This window comes from Notolabrus celidotus, chromosome 21 (genome assembly GCF_009762535.1).
Source record: "Notolabrus celidotus isolate fNotCel1 chromosome 21, fNotCel1.pri, whole genome shotgun sequence".
In the NCBI taxonomy this organism is placed as follows: domain Eukaryota; kingdom Metazoa; phylum Chordata; class Actinopteri; order Labriformes; family Labridae; genus Notolabrus; species Notolabrus celidotus.
This window is the reverse complement of record NC_048292.1, coordinates 24,613,844-24,626,809: the sequence shown is the minus strand read 5'-3', so window position 1 is coordinate 24,626,809 and position 12,966 is coordinate 24,613,844. Positions and strand designations below refer to the sequence as shown.

Below are 12,966 nucleotides of genomic sequence, written 5' to 3'. Positions count from 1 at the left end.
GAGGGATTTTTTGGCTTCAGAACCGTACAACGGGAAGAGGCGGAGCAACGCTGTCCATTTTTATTTACAGTCTATGGGTACGATGCGATACAATACGATGTAATACAATATGATGTGATACGATACGATGCATTGCGATACGATACAATGCAATACCATGCGATACAATGTGATACAATGCGATACAATGTGATACAATGCGATACGATGCGATGCCATGCGATGCGATGTGATGCGATGTGATGTGATGCCATACGATATGTCTTTTATTGTCCCCGTAGGGAAACCGCTTTCCACATGTTACCTGCTCTTTAAAAAATCTAAATGACAACAAGAAAACACATAAAAATAAAATAAATAAATGTCATACATCACACAATATACTCTTAAAGAGAGGGCACCATAACACTGTCCCAACCGTAACAGGCTATTTACTATTTAAATCTCTGATAGAGATCGGCACAAAGACATTTTTAAAACGATTCAGTTTATATTTGGGGACTTGTACCTTCTTCCAGATGGTAAAAGTTCATACTCTGAGTAAAGGATGTGCAACAGATCTGCAAGTATTCTCTGAGCCTGCCCAAAAACAAACTGCTCATAAATGGCCTGTAGGGAAGGGTTGCCAGTCTTTCCTATGACCTTCATGGCAGTCTGCACCAGTCGAGAGAGTTTGGGTTTCAGCTGAACAGAGAGGTTACCATACCATGCTGTCATCCCGTACCTGATGATACTCTCCAGTACAGCCTGATAAAATAAGAACATAGCCTGATGATTAACACCAAACACCCTGAGCCCATGTAAAAAATACAGTCTTTGCTTTACACGGTATAGAGGCTATAGTCCTAGTCGCAGAGGTTGCCGGTTTGACTCCCGGCCACCGTTTGCAGCATGTCTTCCCTGCTCTCTGCTCCCCACATTTCCTGTCGCTCTACAGCTGTCCTGTCAATAAAGGGAAAAAAAAAATGGCATCACTCATTTGTTTAAAAAAAAACAGAAAACCAGAGTATTAAACAGAATAGAGTCAGAGTCTCATGAGTCCCTCTCTCACACTGCATCCAGCAACATGTGAGAACTATACAGTGGGGAGAGCTGATACACTCATCTAGCTGAGCCACTAAAACTGCCAGGATTAAGCTTTAAATCCCACTGCTGTCACCTATGTTGAGTACGTACAAACTTGTATGATTATGACTGTACTGTCAGACGAAGCAGTCCTCAGAAGAACCTGAAGATTAACTGATCTTTTGTGAATATAAGGCTTTAGTTTTTGAAGTAAGCCATACATTTCCCTTTAAACATCTTATAGACTCACACTGTCTCACTCTGAATATATGCTAATCCTAATGCTAATACTAACACCTCTGAAAATCATAGCTGAGAGAGGAGAAATAAGCCTCAGCTGGAGTTATATACTCTGCAAGAGCAGCTGTTCCAGAGGTCAAATGTCACCATGAAGAACATTTACTTCTTCGTGATTTTTAGACGAAACTTAGACGAACGGCCATATATACAGTTGCAAGAAAAAGTATGTGAACCCTTTGGCATTACCTGGATTTCTGCATAAACTGCTCATAAAATGTGTTCTGATCTTCATCTAAGTCCCAACAATAGACAAACAGTCTGCTTAAACTAATACCACAAAAAAATTACGTTTTCATGTTTTTCTTGACCACACCATGTAAACATTCACAGTGCAGGGTGGAGAAAGTATGTGAACCCGATTGAGATGCTGTGGCATGACCTCAAGAGAGCGATTCACTCCAGACATCCCAAGAATATTGCTGAACTGAAAAGTTTTGTAAAGAGTAATAGTCCAAAATTCCTCCTGAGCGTTGTGCACGTCTGATCTGATCTACAGGAAATGTTTGGTTGAGGTTTGTGCTGCCAACTGAGGGTGAACCAGTTATTAAACCGAAGGGATCACATACTTTTTCTGCACTGTGAATGTTTACATGGTGTGGTCAATAAAAATATGAAAACATATATAAATATATATATTGTGGTATTAGTTTAAGCAGACTGTGTTTGTCTATTGTTGGGACTTAGATGAAGATCAGAACACATTTTATGACCAGTTTATGCAGAAATCCAGGTAATTCCAAAGGGTTCCCATACTTTTTCTTGCAACTGTAGAAGCTATGGTCCTCCTGCATCGGTTGCTGACTAGATTCTCAGCTCCAAACCTTTGCTGTATGTCTTCACTCACTCTCCACTCCCCACATTTCCTGTCTCTCCTCAGCTGTCCTATGTAATAAAGGCAAAGTGCCCAAAAGTACCTTTAAAAAGGAAACGAAGAGAGGATGAAAATTTGCTTCATTTGCAGAATCAGGTGTCACAAAAGGCACACTGCTCATCAAGCGGTGAAGGTTGTTGCACATTGCATTTCCCTGAGATTCTCTCTTCATGAAATGCTGTAAGTCAAATGGAAACTGTATCCAAAATGTAAATGTGTACATCATGTGTAACAAATGTGGGCGAGAAACCCAATTTCTACTCAGGGATTAAAAACACTCCAAATCTTTTCAGTATCATTTCCAAAGAACAACGTCGGTGGGATTTTAGTTTGTATAGCTGCAACAGAAGCGATGTGACGAGCACCTCCTTCTCATACACAACCAACTCCTCCACTGCGTCAAATCCACAGCAGCACCATGAAGTGAAGGAGGCTTTTTAAATTTGTTTTCAGCTTCAAAAATTAAAAAAATATTTTCCAACACTGGTATAAAGTGAATTATGGTAGACAAGAGTACAAGACTGTGAGGCTTCGGGTGTTCTTAAACGAAGGACATCCTTTTGAGTTGATCCCTCTATCTCATCAAAAAGAATCAGACCTGAAATGTGCTGCATACAGTTTCAGCCATCAGAGAACGGGAACTACATTTTGGTAAACTTTTTATCTGACCTTTGATTTCCTCTGTGGAGTGGAATATTAATCAATCTAAAATTAGAAATACGGTGGTGCTCTTGAGACAAACAAGAGGGACATTTAGACAGTTTGAAAATGCGAACACTGCAGCATTAGCCTCTACTTTCCATTTGCTCTGTTTCAACATGCGTATGCATTTGCACTCTCATGCATTCAAAAAGATTGTTCTTGGAAAAGAACTTTGGTCTTAAATATCTAAACTGGAGCAAACTGTGATGAAACACTCATTGTCAGTGGGGGAATTGAACTTGAAGTGAGGTCGGTAAATGGTGTGTGATATGAATAGTGAATGAAGTTCCGTCTCTGAAGCAGCTGAAGAGGGACACACTCAAGTCACGCACACACACGCACAGGGGCGACAAACACTTAGTCTTCTAAGAAGAGGGTGAGCACCTCACCCTGGCATCGGAGTACTTGTTTTTTTTGTACTTTCATTCAGTTCACACAAGCACAAGAATTGAGATGGATTGCTGCTGGGCACCATGGCAACTAGTGGGGCTATTCTCCATCACTGAGGCTGAGTGAGGGAGAAAAAGAGACATGGAGTTAATCAACAATACGCATTTTCATCTTGCCTTTCCACTGCCAAGCTATGCACACAAATTAACTTTATTTTACATCCACATATCTCAGAAGAAAACACTTGCGGTGCTTTGGAGAGAAAGAGGCTCTCAGAGAAGAAGGAAGCATTCAAAAAGTTTGTATTTTCTTGATTTGAATGGAGCATGATTGCAAACAATCATACACAAATCTTCCTTTTAGCCTCGGGTTATATTCCCAAGGATGTGTAGGCAACTTATATAGAATTAACCAATTATGTTTCTGACTGGGAAGAACTAAATATTGAGCTTGAAACATCAATCATTATTATGGGCAGCACTGAGGCAGAGGTCTATACCAGACATTGGTGTTTGAGTCTGGCTTTCTTAAAGTCAGCTAAATAAATATGGGGCAAGTGCCGCTGTCTGCAGCAGTGTAAAGACAGTTTCTCAATACAGGGACAAAGCTGACTAGCCTCTCCTGTGGTTTATACACTTGGTATTGACAAGTGCCTCAAACAACCTCACTTCAAAATCAACTGAGACACAGCTGTTAGCATGCGAAGACAGTGTTAATAAAATGCATGGATGCATGGCCACTTAGCACCTCAATACATTAACATCTAATTTAACACAACAGTGAATTGCTAAGATTTCCTTGTACCAGTTTTTGACAACAAATGTAAAAGCCCACTCTCTGGTGTTACAGAGTATTGTACTCAATGTAAATTGCTCAGATGCAACTCAGACCTACTCTTTATCAAATGATAATAAATACCCTACTTGCTGTTCCTCTTCTTGAATAGTGAACAAAACAAAATAATATTTGGAAGTTATCTTAATATTTCTGTACAGACAACTACATTTTGACCATTTGACACATGAATGTTGCTGCCACTATAATAAAGTTTATTTATTTTATATATAATAATGAATTTATCAAAACAGACGTTACAAAGTGATTTACATCATAAAAACCCACAATAATAAACAAAGCAGGGGGGGAGACATATTGAACAAGCAAGACAGTGTAAGAGGAACAGCTTAAAGGAACAGCTGAGAAAAAGATAAACCACTAAAAGCATTTAAAACAATAAAACAAATAAAAACAATGAGTCAATACAATGAAAACAGGAATAAGTAAATTAAAAATAAATGTAGCATCATGGATGAAACAATATTACAGGGAGGCCTTTTGATAAAAATATGTTTTCACTACACTTAATATGTGTAAATGTAGAGAATTTAACATTTTATTCAGCTAATGCACCATGCTGCTAACTTATAGCTTATTTGTGAACTCACCATCTCACCTGTTGCTTCCTGTCACTCGAATGTATCATAGATATAAACATGCAGCCCAAAGTGCCTCACGGAATAACTATCTTATTAATTCAAACAAGAGTAATAAGACTGAAGATTGTGCTAAAAGATATCGCCTGGGGAAAGTTTGGCTGCTTACCTTTACTTATTTGTTAAATGGTTTTAAAAATCTATCCAATATGGCGAATATGTGAACAAACTGCGCCACCACCTGGTTCATTCCGTCAATCACTGACGCTTTACGTCCTACGTCATCACTAAGCGACACGGAAGCACTGTTATGCACGTCCTTCACGTTACTCCAAAGTGTTATGTATAAACTTCTCACTAAAGTCGTGAGTTTGTGGTTAAATAACAGTGCTGTGGCTAATTTCGAGTTCCATGGAGTGACAGACGCTTAAATCACACGTTTTTGGGAGGAATAAATCTTTGTGGAGCTAAAACACTTGAATTCGGTGAGTGCCAGCTCGACTACTACTACTTATTTTATTGCATTTGTTGAGGGAAAGATGGGAGCTACTTAACTATATTTAAGTTTAATATTACAATCAACACAATACAGTGAGGTATGGGGGAAATTTATTAGAGATTTGTCAATTTAGGCTGATATGAAACAGTAAATTCTCAGTATATAGTAAGAAGAAGGTGATTTTTATTAGGTTTAATACAAAGCATGATGTAACAGAAGTGTCACAGTTTTGTCAGAGCCAGAATTAGGTGGTTCACCTGTGTAAGGTAACTGTTCAGGTGTTTCTGGTGCCAAAAAAGGAAATCCTACTTTCAAGGAACCCAAATATAATGAGATAAAAATATGACACATGCAATTAAGGGACAATACAGCTGTACAGGAATGTGCATGATACAATAAAGCACAATTTGCAAAACAGACAGACAACACTTTGTGCATCAATGTAGTGCATCTTGTGCAGTGAGGTTTTGGTCCAGTTGGACCGCAGCCTTTTGCCAGGAGGGAGGGTCGGCTATAGTCTTAACTGCACCCTCAGATGTCCTGGAGAGGGGATGCCATGCCATAGCATTTTGTAGGAACTGTTCAGAGTAATTTATATGCAGAGTTATTGCATGTATTTTAAAGAGTATCCAGTTGTTCACATTAAACAGTTTACTTGTCATAGCAGAGGGTACAAAAATGCCGTTCAACCTCTTACCCATTCCAAAATCTGCCCCACAGGTTTAATCAGCCATGTCAGCTCCAAACTCTTCAGAACGGAAGGCATGCTGGGGTGCCAGGGATTTGCTGTGGAAGTGTCTGGATGATAATAATGACAATGCTGAATCCTGCCAAAGGTTCCAGAGCGAGTTTGAGGCTAATTGCCCCGCTCAGTGGGTAAGCTGTCCTGTCCCTTTGTCTTTGTGATCAATTATTTAATAGTTCTGTATTTGAAGTAGTCTGTAATGTCAGAGAGGATGAGCCGCATGCAGTGTTTCAAAGTCACAATATTTAATTTTGAGTTAATAACCTATTTTGTTAAGTGTAATTTGACATTAGGTTAAGCTTCATGTTTCAGCATGCAGTCTAATAATTTCAAATCTTTCCATGGCAGGTGAAATATTTCACAAAGAGGAGAGACTTCCTGAAATACAAAGAGAAGATGGAGACGGAAGGCTTCACACCTGCCGAAGGTCCTCAACAGCCATCATAAGAAATGGACAGCAGACACTCTTAAAGCTGCAGAAAAACTGACTATATGCCTTCATCAGACCAGGGCCAGAGGTGCACACTATGGAGAAGTGATTCACAACTTGTTCTGTGGACTGAATACTTGAATGGACCACCATCGTTATTTATTTCACAGAGATAGAAGCTGCACAGAGAGAGCATTTATATAGCAGCTTTAAATGGCAGCATGACGCACATGTTTGAAAGTGTTTTGATGTGGCGTCGGCTCATGTGAAGCAGCTGAGCTGGTCTGATGTGTTCAAATGAAATCTTGATGGGACTTCACCTGGATATATCATAATATTTAATTGAAAGCAAATGTCAGTAACTTCATTTAAAATTGGAATACTCAATCAGTTCAGATGTACACATATCCACAAATAAAGAAACAAAACTTGGCTTAGGTGTGTGGCAACATGATCCAAGATTAATTTATTCCTCCACGCTATATCAACCACTGTAGAGGGTGCAGTGTTGTTACCTCTGCTATATGGTTTGAATTAACTTTTGCACTGATACCACTCTTGATTAATTTAATTATTCTACCAAGAAACAAATAACGGCTGATCTGAACCGATTTCTCCTTTTATTTCAAGCTGTCAGGTGTCATTTGGGAAAAAAAACAAGATTGTCCGTGAATGAATGAAACAAACAATCAATCATGGGTTTAAGTGGTTTTATTGTTGTGTATGTATCACGTTGTATCGCCTACCTCTAGGTTTTGAGTTGAATATGAATAAAACATCAGACAAGCATAATTTAGGAATATTACAGCTCATCTGGAAACAGGCAAAAGTACATCATCTTTATATTACAAATATGTGTGTATTTACAAAGGAGTGTGGCCCTTGGGTCAAAGGTCACTGCTGCAACACCATCAAGATGTTTGAAACCTAAGACCTAAACTTGTAATGCAGTGATATAAAAAATGCAAAAATTACATTAAAAATTTGTGTAAAAATATAAAGCATATCTTTTATATTTCTGCACAGTACACTGGATCTTGTGTGCAAACCTTTTCACCACCAGACAACAGTTAATGTGATTTGACAGTTGATTGAACAAGCTATTACACCATAAAACCCTCGCTCTGACGCTCTTCTGTTAAGGCTTTGGATGCTGTGTTCAACAGAGGTTACTCCAAACTGTGAGGATGCTCATTGAAGCTCTCTGCGTTCACAGGCCAAGAGAAAAGTCTCACCTCAGAGTTTTTAACAAAGACCAAACATGGTCCGTCTGTTTCTTAACATGCCACTGAAACTTATTTCATGAAAGACATGTTTTTGTTTAAGCTTCTTTATCCTGAACCACGTAAGTGTTCTCCACCTGTTGACCGAAATAGAATAAATCTGTCATCATAAAATTATTACATTTGCATAATTAAAGACCTCTAATAGTAAAATGTAAGATTTAACTTCCTCTAATTAAATCCAGAAGTCTTCAGGTGTTTGCATTATAACAAAAAAGCATCCAACCAACAATCAGAGGAAAAGGAAGCTGTGGAAGAATGCACCGCTAAAGGGGAGAATGTTTGCAGAAACACAAGCAACCATAATTTGTGCGTCTCAAAATACACATCAGAGTGATTATAAAACCCATGACGAACTTTGCATACCTTAAAACAGTACATTCAAGTACAAAAATATGACTGAGAGACCTGCTTAGACACCTGCTTAAAGTGTAGTATGACAGCGATACTATGGAGAAGGCACTCGTGGTATCACATCCTGCTTTGTGGAAAAAATGGCATCAGCTTTGAAACTTTGGTACATACAGAGGCCTGGATTTGTAAGGCAATGCAAGTAGAAGCTAGGAAACATCCATAGACAGTGAACATTCTTTCAATATTATGCAAAATATACACAAGCTTTTATCTTTTTAGAAACAGCTCATATAGATAGTGAGTCATTCTTAAAACAGCTCAATGTATTCAGTTCAGCCTCAGCAGAAGCCTCTTTTCACTCATGCTTTAACACAGCTGAGCGCGCAGCCAAAGTAAAACATCAAAACTAAAATTCTAAATTCTTGTCAGCAGCCCAGCGTGTTGTAATTTAAGAGATCTGATTTGAGAATTATGCAGTAAGTGCAGGAGAAGTTCAGCCAGCACGCAGCAAAACGAGGCTCAAGAGGCTCTGAGGCCGAGCAGCATCTAAACTTATCATTCTTTCTATGAGATCATTAAACATCAGATATTGATCACCAAAAAAATCATTTGTAGCTTTTAGTATTATCTTCAGGGACTTTTTGAAAACTGTATCTACAGTTAACATTGTTAACAGAGGTAAAGAAAAAGGCTTTTGTGGATGTCCACACAGTTGCCACTTTCACTAAGATATTCTCCATTTTTTTATGACGCCTCCTTTGGCCGACAAAAATATCATTTCAACTATTATATTTCAGTAACATGTAACGGTTTTCGCTCCCCTCATTTTCTCCACTGTCCCACATTTATCAATCTTCATCCATCTTCCTCCAACGCATCTAGTAAGAAAGGGCTCCTCAAATCTGTAATCTGTGCTGTCCTCTTGACAGGCCACAACATTTTCATTTTGTATTTCCTTGCAGAAACGACGCCCCGTCTTTTCCTCTCTTTCAGTCTTTCAAGTGGTTCATGGTTCATCACCCTTTCTTCCCAGTGGTGGTTATAAGATCCCAGTGACATTCCTGCCCACTGCCCAGGCTGGGAACTCAGTCAGGTTAAAGAGGGGAACCCCCCACGTGGAGATGGCCAACATCACCACTGCAACGCCGATCAGGTTCACCCCAAACCCTGCTTTTACCTGGAGGAGGGAAAGTAAGACAGGGTAGCACTTTAAAACGATGAAACAGGAAGAGCTGGTCATTTTAAAAAGTAGAATCAAGTGTTTGTGTTTGCCAAGGGTTAAGAAAGAAAAATGTTTGCCCCTCTGATTATGTAACACATCATGCTCTCCAGCCTTTTGATGGTGCAGGTGCACAAAGAGCATGTGGCTTCATGCATTTTTATGTGAGTGTGTTTGTCGTACCATGTCGCTTATCTGCACGTGGCCGTAACTGAAGACGATGGCGTTGGGGGGGTTCCCCACTGGAAGCATGACCCCGAATGACACGCACATGGTGGACGGGATCAAAGTGTGGAGGGGGTTGATTTGCAGAGTCTCCGACTGGAAGGCGGGAAATGAATGAAGGAAAACGAGGGAGTTCAAAGAAAGAATTTATGAAGAAGGGAGAGATAGAAATAGAAAGTAGGAGAAGAAGAAAGAAATAGGTCAGAGGTCATATAAGTGAAAACACTTTTAGAGTAAGGTGCATTTACCCAACCACAAGAATGTTGGATATTAACTCTTGTAACACATGCTTATTACTCAAGTTTTCCTTGAGAGTGCTCTGGCAAAAGAAAAAAATTGTCACACCTCTCTTGGTCAGATTGCTGCCCTAGAACGATTATCATACATGCTTCTAGACAAGGTGGAGGAGTATGACTTAAAGTGGGGGCAGTATTGATCATTTTTATTGTCTGACTGAAGATGTTTCCAACTCAGAAAAGAGGAAAATGATTTAAGTTGAGCTACAATAATGATATAAACAATTATGGGAACACTGTGGTAGAACTCAACAAGAAACTCTGTCAAATTTTAAGCTGTCTGTGCATCTGTCCTTTGTGTGTGTGTGTGTGTGTGTGTGTGTGTGTGTGTGTGTGTGTGTGTGTGTGTGTGTGTGTGTGTGTGTGTGTGTGTGTGTGTGTGTGTGTGTGTGTGTGTGTATTGGTTGTTATCATTTTTATATGTATGTATGTAATTATACTGTGGTTATTTTAGTTTCTATGTGGTCCTTGCCTTTCAAGGTGCCACTGCTTGTTTATGCTTGTTCACTGTGAAAATAACAATAAAAACTACTAATCATAAAAAGAAGAAAACAATTGTCCACATGGTGGAAGCAAAGTCAAACCAATGCTCTCATTCAAGAAATGGCCACTTATGAGGCTTTTTGACTGAACAACACTCCTAGCACTGCAAAATACAGACCTTTCAGAAGAAAAGCAGAGGTATTTACCAACAGAGGAAGAAAAGAATAAGGCTTATATTCACAAAAGCTTAAAGCTAAGACTTTGAGATCAGTCTATCAGGTAGTAACAACAACAACAAAAGGGAAAGTATTATTAAAGTATTAACAAGTATAAGTTTTATTAAAATGTAAAACTATTGGGTTTCTGAATAGTAATTATCACTCATACAGTTGATTTTCTTTTCTTATTTTTCTTATACTGTTTTTATTTTTTCACTTGCTCTTTGATTTATCAGCATCTAGCTTAAAGTCCAGATCCTGTCTGTTTAGTGTTTAATCATTTTATTCCTGGTTTGTTGTACTAAGTCAAAGTATTAAATTTAACCTTTGGAGAGGATGGAAGAGGGATGGGGAGAGGGGTTGTGGAAGTGCACTGTATCCTTTGCATGTACTGCGTGTCAAACTGTTCCTTCATGCTACAAAAGCTGCAAGAAGCATTTAATACTTTGTCAGTGTGCCTGCTCAGAAAAGTCTTTAATTTGCAATTTATCATCAGTTTAAAAATGTTCGTCTATATTTCAGGAGCTTTAATCTACAGAAATCTGGCCCTTCTATGATCAAGGATAAGGATCAAGTCAGTGTGAGAAGGAGTGGGTGTCGTACCAGTGCAGACAGGATGGGCAGGAAGACAGTGAGAGTGGCCGGGTTGGAGGCGAACTCCGTGACTGCTGACACCAGCAGGCAGGCCAGCAGGGTGACGGCCCAGGGAGGAAGGCCACTCATGGGCTCCAGCTGTCTGCCGATCCACACTGACAGGCCTGACACCTGCACACACACACACACACACACACACGCACAGAGACAGAGAGAGAGAGATCAGCATCCTCAGAAAGTACAGTCAGTGTCTACGGTCCATGCTGTAATCATATCTCCGTAAACATCTCCTGCAGAAATGAGTTTCGTAAACAGATTTAAAGTGAAGTTAGCTGAGATCACAACTTTGCTTTAATTCCTGCACGGCTTAATATGTCATCTTAACAATCCCTGTTATAATGATTCACAGTTTAAATGTTTGCCTGCTGGAGGAAAATAGCACGGCCAACATATATTATACACTATCTTTACCACTGAAATTATGACAACAGCGTCTTGTCAACACTTACACAAATCCTGTTACATCCATAAATTACATAACTTGGACATACCAAAATCTGTTCATCCACACCTTCTATTTAGAAGCTTCCCTTGCCTTTATTAGATAACCTGAGGTTAATCTGGAAGATCATAATGGCTCCTTACCCTCAATTTAATTGTACCCTGGTGAAGTACTGTAGTAAAACAACACACATACACAAACACACACATATTCATCTTACCTTGCAGCCAGCGGCCAGTGCATAGCCACCTCCCACCAGGATGACGATCTCCCACGGCATCAGTCTCTGGAAGTCCTTCCAGGTGATCATTGGAGCCAGAGGGTCGTCATCTCCTGAAAGTTTGCAGGCAATTCCAATATTTCTTATTATTGACTATTTAGTTATTTATTTAATCCAGCTGTAGTAATGTCTTTCATTACATTACATATTATGCACTTTACAGACATACTTTTAAGTATTTTTCAGGTTGAGAGGAAGAGTGAGACATAATAAATAAGATGAATAGCTTGCAGTTGTTTACATGCTCCAAATGCATCTGTATCTTATAGGTCATGGTGTTAGAAGGTTAGTGGACTGACAGGGGTCAGCACTAAAACATGTGCTGATGCAAACTGATGCACAACAAGGAAAACAACAGTGTCTAAAGTTGAACCACTTTTTTACAAAGAGGTCTCACTATGACCCAAAGGCAATAAATCAACCTGTGCTGGCTGGCAACGCAGACAGGCGCCTGTTGAAAAACAACTGAAGGAGACTGTTTATGATTGTCCAACTTTGCCACTAATTTGGGGATTTTGAGAATATTACAGTGGTTTAATAGGAGAACAAATCACCCATTTTACCTCCCCTGTATAATATGTTCAAACTTATTTCTGTGTTTCTATTGTTTAATTACAGCTCCTTTGCTTTTTGATGAAAGAGGAGACCAACTTTGAAAGTTACAAACAAAATAGTCCCTCTTTACATTGTCCTATTTGTTAAACCACACCTTCCTGGTGCCCCGAGGAGCTGGACCAAAAGTAGTACAGCTGTATCAAAACTTTGAGTTGCACAAATGTGGTGTTCACCTGCATATTTGTAGCTGTTGGAGGATGAGAAGGGTCGCCTTGCAGGGATGAGGAAGAGCAGGAAACCCAGAAGGACAGAAACTGTGGCATCAGTCCTGTAACCTTTCCTGAGAGGGAAAACAAACAGAGTATTTAAAATAGAAGATGCAGGAAAATGAAAGACAATCTTACAAACTCATGCCTCAAGAGTTTATACACACCTGTGACTAGGCGACAGTGTGTTTATTTAACTGCACCAAACACTATAAGCCTCTGACACCTTTCTGATCACTAATTAAGTGTAATAACA

At 39.3% G+C, this 12,966-nt stretch overlaps 3 protein-coding genes across 3 annotated transcripts in view; 1 reads left to right on the top strand and 2 right to left on the bottom strand.

The window, feature by feature from the left end:
• The window catches only part of ptprz1b (protein tyrosine phosphatase receptor type Z1b), a 120,969-nt gene extending 115,970 nt beyond the window's left edge, over positions 1–4,999 (bottom strand). Inside the window, exons 1-2 of the mRNA XM_034673182.1 lie at positions 4,774–4,999; positions 3,328–3,446 (exon numbers count right to left, since the gene is read on the bottom strand). The gene's annotated coding sequence lies outside the window, so the exon portion shown is untranslated. The remainder of the gene's footprint in view (positions 1–3,327; positions 3,447–4,773) is intronic.
• Positions 5,000–5,014: 15 nt separating this feature from the next.
• Positions 5,015–6,992, top strand: LOC117804809 (cytochrome c oxidase assembly factor 6 homolog). The gene is made up of 3 exons (XM_034673186.1): positions 5,015–5,246; positions 5,981–6,136; positions 6,354–6,992. The coding sequence occupies exons 2-3, from the start codon at positions 5,993–5,995 to the stop codon at positions 6,450–6,452; spliced, it is 243 nt and encodes an 80-aa protein (XP_034529077.1). The 5' UTR covers positions 5,015–5,246; positions 5,981–5,992; the 3' UTR covers positions 6,453–6,992.
• Positions 6,993–7,131: 139 nt separating this feature from the next.
• The window catches only part of slc13a4 (solute carrier family 13 member 4), a 31,568-nt gene continuing 25,733 nt past the window's right edge, over positions 7,132–12,966 (bottom strand). Inside the window, exons 12-16 of the mRNA XM_034673183.1 lie at positions 12,678–12,784; positions 11,830–11,942; positions 11,117–11,278; positions 9,475–9,612; positions 7,132–9,249 (exon numbers count right to left, since the gene is read on the bottom strand). Of these exons, the coding sequence (XP_034529074.1) occupies positions 9,112–9,249; positions 9,475–9,612; positions 11,117–11,278; positions 11,830–11,942; positions 12,678–12,784 (658 nt within the window). The 3' untranslated portion in view covers positions 7,132–9,111. The remainder of the gene's footprint in view (positions 9,250–9,474; positions 9,613–11,116; positions 11,279–11,829; positions 11,943–12,677; positions 12,785–12,966) is intronic.

Bases quoted from the DNA above. Each gene is read 5' to 3' on its own strand.
- LOC117804809 (XM_034673186.1), top strand. From the start codon at position 5,993: ATGTCAGCTCCAAACTCTTCAGAACGGAAGGCATGCTGGGGTGCCAGG. The intron at 6,137-6,353 runs GTAAGCTGTCCT...TTTCCATGGCAG, and splicing joins CTAATTGCCCCGCTCAGTGG to GTGAAATATTTCACAAAGAG.